General features: G+C 37.2%; 1 protein-coding gene across 1 annotated transcript in view; it reads left to right on the top strand.

Annotated features, from left to right (window-relative positions):
• nrm (neuromusculin) overlaps positions 1-8867 on the top strand; it is an 80000-nt gene that overhangs the window by 31997 nt on the left and 39136 nt on the right. Inside the window, exons 5-9 of the mRNA XM_018028461.2 lie at positions 2131-2315; positions 5537-5687; positions 5732-5784; positions 8209-8359; positions 8423-8456. Coding sequence (XP_017883950.1) covers positions 2131-2315; positions 5537-5687; positions 5732-5784; positions 8209-8359; positions 8423-8456 — 574 coding nt within the window. The remainder of the gene's footprint in view (positions 1-2130; positions 2316-5536; positions 5688-5731; positions 5785-8208; positions 8360-8422; positions 8457-8867) is intronic.

Genomic DNA, 8867 nt, shown 5'->3' with positions numbered 1-8867 from the left:
TTTTCTTATCCATTCCTCCTTTCTCGTGTATATAAATTTTCATTTTGTTTATAACCATCGTATTATTATTAATAAATAAGTACATCTGTCCAGTTGCTCGAAAATTTCCCATGGACGTAACAAGATATCGTTAATAATTCCGGGAATGAAATTTCTTTCGTACCTGCCAAACCACCAGCAGACCGACACGTGTGCGTGTATAATTCGCGAGCGTTAATAAAACCGGGTTTTTGCCTCGAAAGAATTACGAGCAGAAATTGTTCCGATTGAAATGGTGCGTTACAGGAATGAAGGCTCTGTCCGATGCTGGATACGAATAAAATGCAAACAGAAAACCCAGCAGGCCGTTTAATCGAGCCAGCGCGACCGTACGGGACGGGAAAAAGAAAAGGGAGAGAGGAACGAAGGAAGGAAAAACGAAGTGAAGTGAAAACGTAACTGATATCGTAGGTGGAAATAAAATGTGCTCGCACTTCGATTGATTCGTTTATTGAACAAACCGTCTATCCCAGACTCCCGGCTTGTCCAATTACTCGACGTGTCGCGTCGCGTCGTTCCATTCAATCCCGATACTCGATGTCTGCGCCCGGTTAACCTCGGTTACAATGATTCTTCTTCCCAAGCTTCAATTGCACTTTGTCCGATGTTTGAGGTAGATACGTACTCATGGGAAATCACGATTATTAATCAGTGTTAAACTGAATTATGTATGTTCTTTTAAGAGGAAACGTAAAGAGAAGTGGAAATTGAATTAACCAGGCATTGCATTATCTGAAATCAATTATTGAAAAGTGAGAAACGTTCGCTCTAGTTGAAATAATTAACCCGTTCGTCTATGTGTTAATAAAATAATTTCGCAGAACGTCTGTGCTCCTCAAAGGCGGTGAGTCAATGCACGAGAGAATTCGACTTATTTCCGGTGTGATACCTCTTAGAAAAGGTGCAAACCCGACAGAAGCATGGAAGCGTTTGACAATAAGAATGAAAATCTCTTGGAGGAAAGATTCCTTCGAATTTCTTGATGCAACTTGACTTTCTGATTTTCCACCGTTCCTTCATCCGTCCGTGGCTGCCCCCCTTTATTCAAACCCCCCAAGCTTCTCTGCCTTACCCCGCCGCGTCTCCTTCCAACCCCAGCAGCTGTCTCACCTTGCTGCTCGCAACACTTTTATATTATTCTTATGGAAGATGCGAGACGCAGACAGCGGCTCAGCTTGGATATTGCATTAGATCGTCTCTACGCTGGCTCCGGCGCTGACATACTCTACGTGTTCTCTACGTTCGCGTACACGTACATCGTCGTACAAAAGCGTGAATACGCTCACTGTATTATTATTCAACACGTACAACGAATTAGTGAATATACTGAATATATTATGTGCTAATTCGACTACCTATCTGGATCTTGAGATATTCCATCCAACACGCCATTGAGAATTTGCAAAAATGTACTGCAAATAAGCTGAACGCATTACGATTCTTAATACAGTATACATTTGCTAATTAAATTTAATTTGAATATCTCTCGTGACATTTAATTGTAATCTTGACAAACATATTACTGATTGATAATCACGCATCTAGACTTCTGGGCGACACTGTACAAACGTATATACACGTACACCGCATTATGTACACTGACACGTAACAAGCGTACGGGAAACGTGTCATGAATCAGTTGCGGCTTCGCGTTTCGGTTAGATGAAAAAGAGCGCACGGGGTAAAGGTTGCATTACTGTCAAGTCCGCGTAACACGATAATTGGATTTTCTGAATAATATCGTTCCCTCGTCGCGACGGCGAATATCGTTTATTCTTGCCCGAGTTTAGCTCTCCCCGCCTAACGTAATGCACTTGAAGGAGAATTTATATGACTCTGACTGATTTTATTATTGTATGAATTCAAGCATTCGATGATCCTTAAACGTTCTTAAAAATATGACTCATACAATTTGACGAGGTATTAAATAATAGGATGCAGAAATTGTTTGAATATTATAAAAAAATTCCAGCATTATTTCGATGTTTTAATTAGAAACAAATAGTTTATATCATCGTAACGACTAAATTCGCTTAAACACTTCTGGGGAATTTCCGATCTTAAATATTTAAGTGGAACCGTCTTTTCTAGTCCGACCGCTGAAGATGGATCTGGACGGGGTTGTGGGTCACGTGGTTCAGGGAACGAAGATCTTACTCCAGTGCATTGTGCGAGCGGCGAGACCTGCGGCGAACGTAACCTGGCAGAATGGCACCGACTATCTCGACGAGAACAACGAGAGGTTCGAAATGTTCGAGACTAAAGTGAAGGAGAACGTGAGTACTTTATTATAAATACTGCGAGACCGAGTCTCAGCTTTCAATTTAGAGAATTCACAGAATTAGAATCTGGTGATCATGATTAAATTCAAAATAGATGCGCTTTTTATTTAATTCCTTCATAACTAATTTCCAGGTCCTACAAAAATAATAATTATTAAAATAATCAACTCCAGGCACATTTGATATAAATTCTGCGATCTTAAAACCTACCAAAAATAATTTTATTTATTAAAAATTTCAATGAATTTTATGGATAATGAATATGGATTATGGATTATGGAAATTGATAAAATTTTCATTAGCAATCATGATTTTTACATTTTAAAGGAAATTAGAGCTGACAAAAAAAAATACGTGTCGATTATTTTCAGTTTCATCAAAATCTGTGAGGGATAGTTGGGTAGGTCTACTCGTCGGTTTCTTCGTTTCCTGATATTACATGAAACAAAATGAGTTTGGATAAAGTTGTTCAACGAGGGCACAGCTCAATTGCGCTTAAACAGTCCACGTCCATTGGTTATCCACGCGACGATACGATATTATCGCGCATGAAAATGCGATTTCACAGATGAATAAGGTGTTCCGCGCTTGCGGCATCGGAAAATCATTACGCGTCGTTTCACATAACCGTGACGCAACGCGTCGTAAGTAATAACACGTGCTCGAGGGGATACAACATAAGTACGTAAGACGGGTCGCCATCATAAATCCATTACGGTAACATCCAAAGTCGTTTAAACGTGAACGGGCCACGCAAGAAATTGGATCGCCTTATTTAACAAGTTTCTTATCAACTTTCTTTGTTCCGTTTTATCGTGAAATATGTTTGGAAATTGTTAAGCTCGCCGCTAAACTGATCCAAATTTTTTATCATAAAGTATAAAAAGCTACAGAACAGGTATGAGGAATCGAGTGAAATTAGAAATGCTACAGGGAAAAATATTTCCATAACCCTTTTATCTACGTGAACAGCTTTTGAGCGAAACTCGTATGCCAAAAATCGATACTCGCTACAAAGTCCTGAAGAGCTCAGAGAAAAATCGAAAATAAAAATCAATTTAGAATATTGAAAATATACTGGAAATATCAAATCACAAAAATGTGAAAGAATTGTCTTTTTCTGTAAAATGTCAGTTTAGAAAGCATATAATAAAAAGTCAATTGTTATACTTGTTTAATCATTTTTTATATACAGCAATCTTGTATCTTTCGTTCTTCTGCTCAATGCCTTCAGTTTCACAGGTGTAAAAACCAGTCCTCTATTTATTTAACAAAAATTGCCGTTGCCCCTATTCCTTTTTTCCTCCTTTATCTCTGCTATCCTCGTTGCAGTTAATCGGTTCAGGAAAACGGGAAATTTCTTTCCGGAGTTATTCAGCAAGAAGTTTCCCCCGAAGGAAATCCTCTTTAAGATATTTCTGGCGTTTAAAAAAAGAATAGCCGGAATTCAACTAAAAAGGGGGAACGTAAAACTCTTTTATAACAAGCGCTACGTAACAGCCACTTTCGCATTCTTGATCGTCGTTAAAAGTCGAAGGGGAGGGGGATAAGTTTTAATTAATTGTAGCTGGTAATTGAATTAAACTGTCTATATTTATCTGCGCTCTCCGCTTGAATAACAGCATTATCCATTTCGTTTTGACAATAATTGTATCAGCCTTTCAAATGGTTTTACTTTTCATCACCCTTTTTCAGATTGTAACGTTAGAAAGCCAATCAAATATTTCGATACCCACACTTTTTTTTTATTGAAAATAGTTATTTCATTCAAATTGTAAAAACTTCATCATTTTATTTTATTCATAAAACAAAGTAAAAGCTGTACTTATTTTGTAAATATATAAAATAAGGTAATTTATTTGAACGATAATTTAAATTATGATTAAAGTGCAAAATGATCGAGGTACGATCGACTAAGCAATAATTATCTACGTCAAAGAGAAATTCTCGAGCATCAACTACCATCGTATATAAATCGTCTTTTTTTTTCTTGTACCAATTTCTTGTTATTACGATTCCTTTTTGCAGCATGCCAAGTACACGCGTAAAAGCTTTTCCTCAGCAAATTGGAGAGTGTGTATATTGAAAGTCGCGCGTTCTAAAAGAGATTGTTTGTAGTACGGAACCTTTGAATTACACTGTCGTCTCAACGAGAGGAATTTAACAACCGCTTTGCGATCGATCTTAAATTTATTGAACCATTTCTTTTCGTAATGAAACTGTACGGATCGAATTTCAAATGCAGCTTTCTTTTTATTCTATTAAAAGGGTTTAAGGACAGCAATTTTTATTGTAGCTTTAGTGTTTCAATAAAACTGTGTTAAATAATTTACAAAATTGAAAGAAGAAATATTTATAATTCTTCTCTGTCTTCGTTGATTGAAATCTTCTTAATCTTTATTTGCTACAGTAAAAAAAAAAAACATATGTCCATTGGATATAAAAATTGCTGCGTTTCTATATCATTTTTTGTCGGTAAAATTATTTCTATCTCGTGACTGAAAAAGGATTCGAATTGAATGGTATCACAGCTTTGAAAAGCTGTCGAAGGAAGGAGGGCCATTTCAAAACTCCAATTCAATCGCTTTCATTTTCGATATTAAAGGGACTATTTTTTTTTTTCCTAAAAAGGAGAGTATTAATAAAAGATATTCCATGTTCGCCCCGTTACTTACCAACGTGAAAAAGAGAATTCATTTTTCAAGAGAATGTCGGAAAGATTCTGATCCATCTTGTATATTAAAGAAAACACATTCGAAAGTAGAAAACATACGTCAAGTTATGTTCAATCACATTTACTATTCAACAAGACTTCCATTAGGTCAAAATAAGCGGTGTTATTTTCAAATAATAATTGGACACTAAAGTAAATTTTCTCCCATGAGATTTCAAGTAGTCTAATTCTTTTGTCCAAGTCGTTCACTGATTCAAAAGGATTAGACAGTGATTGTGTAAGAATTGATTAACCCATTGTTCCTAATGAAGAATCTACTCTCCTCTCGAAAGTGAAAAGCTAGATAATTAAACAGATAATCTCATGACACAGAAAAGATCATAGACATTCATCTTTACTTATGTTTAGAAATACTTGAAATACCTAAGAACAAAATTATTAATTAACTCGTAAATTTTAAACGAAGGGCGAAATTCCATACTTTTATAAGAACGTCAGTTTTTTCTACCATTAACGATTCGTGTTGCTTATTTGCTCGCAGGAGGACGGGACGTCGGAAACGTCGAGCTATCTGGCTTTCACGGCGAGCGAGTACGACAACGGGAGGACGTTCAAGTGCTACGCCGAGAACTCGGTCACCCGCTCCGAAAACATGACGCCAATGGAGGAGTCGACGACGATCGAAGTTTTGTGTAAGTGAACCATAATTTTTAATGTACTATACTCTATATGGCAGTGTATAACAAGATGCGCAGGTTCCATCTTGGGTCCACTCTTTGTAGCGAACAGGTATATATAAAGTGCATCCCCAAACGAATTTTTTCTCCTACCCTTTTCCTTTAGTTCAAACAGGAATTAGGTCGACCATTTGCTAAATAAATATAAAATCTTATGAAAATGGAAAATATTTTATCAATAGTTCTATCTACGTTATGAAGGGGAAAAAAAACGAAAGAAAGAACAGTGAACGAGTTTTACTAAAGTTTTAGTCTCTTAATTTTTAAAAGAACGTCCAATAATGCTTTCACTGCATTAATCGTTTATTGTTTAATTAGATCCCAGTTTAATAGCGCGTGACCCATATTTTTTCAGTTAAACGTTTATCAAAATTTAATTTTTAATGGTGGATAGAGTGTAGAGCTATCGCTGATTTTATTATGAGGGTCGAATTTGATATTCCTCGTGCACTTGGAAATATTCGTTCAATAATGAAGAATCATTTTAACAGCAGTTATTATTATGATTTAACGTAATTATAAAATCATATTACAATAATCTTTAATAACTTTGGGTACCATAAGAGTGAAATATTAATAGAATAAATTAAAATTCTTTCTACATTCCATTGCATTTTATAACTGTTGATTAAAATTGAAAACAGCCGTTTATCTTTAATGTCTCAAAGTTAAATTAATCATCCCGTTCGTTTCGCAAGAGCGGCTATCTTTCAATCAATCTTTACACGAGATACGGTTTGCAAGATTCCTTTGGTAACAAAAGTCGGTGGTAGGGAGTGGACAAGACGAATAGCTGGGTGCGTCTGGTTGATGTTTCCAGTTAGGTCTTGCGAGCCGAAAGAGAAAGATGGAAAGATAGAGAGAAGGGGCAGCGGGATGAAAGTTTCGTCTCGTAGCCAACGGGAAAACTATCCACGGATTGGAAACGGGGAACGAGAAACTCGCGCGGAGGGTTGGCGCGCTTCCAACTTCCCTCTACTACCTTTCCCACGTCGGTACTACGGGAGAGCCACTCTCCTCGACCTCTGGGTACTTACCGTGCTCCTGTTTTATATGCCCAGGAATTTTGCGCCGCGTCGCGTTTAAACATATCTTCGGAACGCGGACCTTCCGCTTCCTGGAGCTTTCTCTATGCTTGTGAACGCCGCGTTATTTTAATACCAGACGTCTACCGCCTGTTTTCGCAACCGTGCGATTCCTCTTGCGTGCAAGTAATACCAGTTTCGCGGACGAAAAGATAATCCCATTTGTTTAATTAATTGTTTAATTAAAAGGACATCGTATAAATATGTCAATTATACTGTTCAAGTATTCTTTTATGAAAAATGAATTCTTTTCTTTTTTGGATCCCACAAAATTACAGTAATAGAAATGATGTCCGCTCAGTTAGTTGCTTACACTATTACATTTGCGGCAGCTTGTCGCAGTCGTTACAAACGTGACAGTAAATTCAGTTTCGCGGTTTTCCTCACGTTCGTCGCAGCCCATCGTTCAGTTTGGCACCGGCCCGCTGTTCCCTCCCACTCTCTATGACGTTGTATATTTTCCAGTTCTGTCTCTCTATTTTTTTTCGCTTGCACGGCACACGTGCCACGGCATAAAACCTTGGTGAAATAAGATCCTCTCGACGCCGCTGCTTTTTCATCTTTCTACCAGGAGTTTCCCGTGCCGCGTCGTCCGTGATTTTCGCGCGGAACGCTTCTAATTGAATTAACTCCGTGTTCTGATAAAAAAAAAAAAGAGCGCGGCGATACAAGTGAGGAAAATTACGCGCGTCGCAGCCTCGCGCGCGTATACGGTGTCACAGAAAGGGGTAATGAGTTTTACAAAAAAATTTCATCGCAAATAGCGTTACGCTGCTTTCGTTGAAATTTTGTTCAAGTCTCGAGTGAATTTTTCATAAGACTTATTTTAGGCACTGAATGAGATGTTTGTGAACGGTTGGAAATTGAAGTTGAAGTACGCGTTTTATTACACATTGCCTACTGTATTGACTCAGATGATTCTTCTTTCATTGTTCTTGTGAACTAATACGTCAAGTTATGTTCAATCACATTTACTATTCAACAAGACTTCCATTAGGTCAAAATAAGCGGTGTTATTTTCAAATAATAATTGGACACTAAAGTAAATTTTCTCCCATGAGATTTCAAGTAGTCTAATTCTTTTGTCCAAGTCGTTCACTGATTCAAAAGGATTAGACAGTGATTGTGTAAGAATTGATTAACCCATTGTTCCTAATGAAGAATCTACTCTCCTCTCGAAAGTGAAAAGCTAGATAATTAAACAGATAATCTCATGACACAGAAAAGATCATAGACATTCATCTTTACTTATGTTTAGAAATACTTGAAATACCTAAGAACAAAATTATTAATTAACTCGTAAATTTTAAACGAAGGGCGAAATTCCATACTTTTATAAGAACGTCAGTTTTTTCTACCATTAACGATTCGTGTTGCTTATTTGCTCGCAGGAGGACGGGACGTCGGAAACGTCGAGCTATCTGGCTTTCACGGCGAGCGAGTACGACAACGGGAGGACGTTCAAGTGCTACGCCGAGAACTCGGTCACCCGCTCCGAAAACATGACGCCAATGGAGGAGTCGACGACGATCGAAGTTTTGTGTAAGTGAACCATAATTTTTAATGTACTATACTCTATATGGCAGTGTATAACAAGATGCGCAGGTTCCATCTTGGGTCCACTCTTTGTAGCGAACAGGTAAAGTGCTTCCCCAAACGAATTTTTTCTCCTACCCTTTTCCTTTAGTTCAAACAGGAATTAGGTCGACCATTTGCTAAATAAATATAAAATCTTATGAAAATGGAAAATATTTTATCAATAGTTCTATCTACGNACCCCTTGGAAAAATCTCGGAAAAATAAAAAAAATTTTTTTTGTCAAAATATCGAAAAATATCGAACTGTGTTCTAAAAAACGTCAGGAATTCGAGACTTTGTAGACTTGTGTTTCCTCAAGTCAGTTGTTTCTTCCAACTTCGCGCATGCATACCAGAAAGTTTTCTTTGGGTTACTGCTGATTACCATAAGAGTACATGCAAATTTTAAGTCACTATAATTTTTCAAAAAACCCATGAATTGATTTAAAATTTTGCAGGTAGCTTTTTCATAG

Source organism: Ceratina calcarata, unplaced genomic scaffold (genome assembly GCF_001652005.2).
Source record: "Ceratina calcarata isolate Rehan_Ccalc_2016 unplaced genomic scaffold, ASM165200v1 scaffold453.2, whole genome shotgun sequence".
NCBI lineage: Eukaryota > Metazoa > Arthropoda > Insecta > Hymenoptera > Apidae > Ceratina > Ceratina calcarata.
This window is presented reverse-complemented; position numbering and strand designations above follow the sequence as displayed.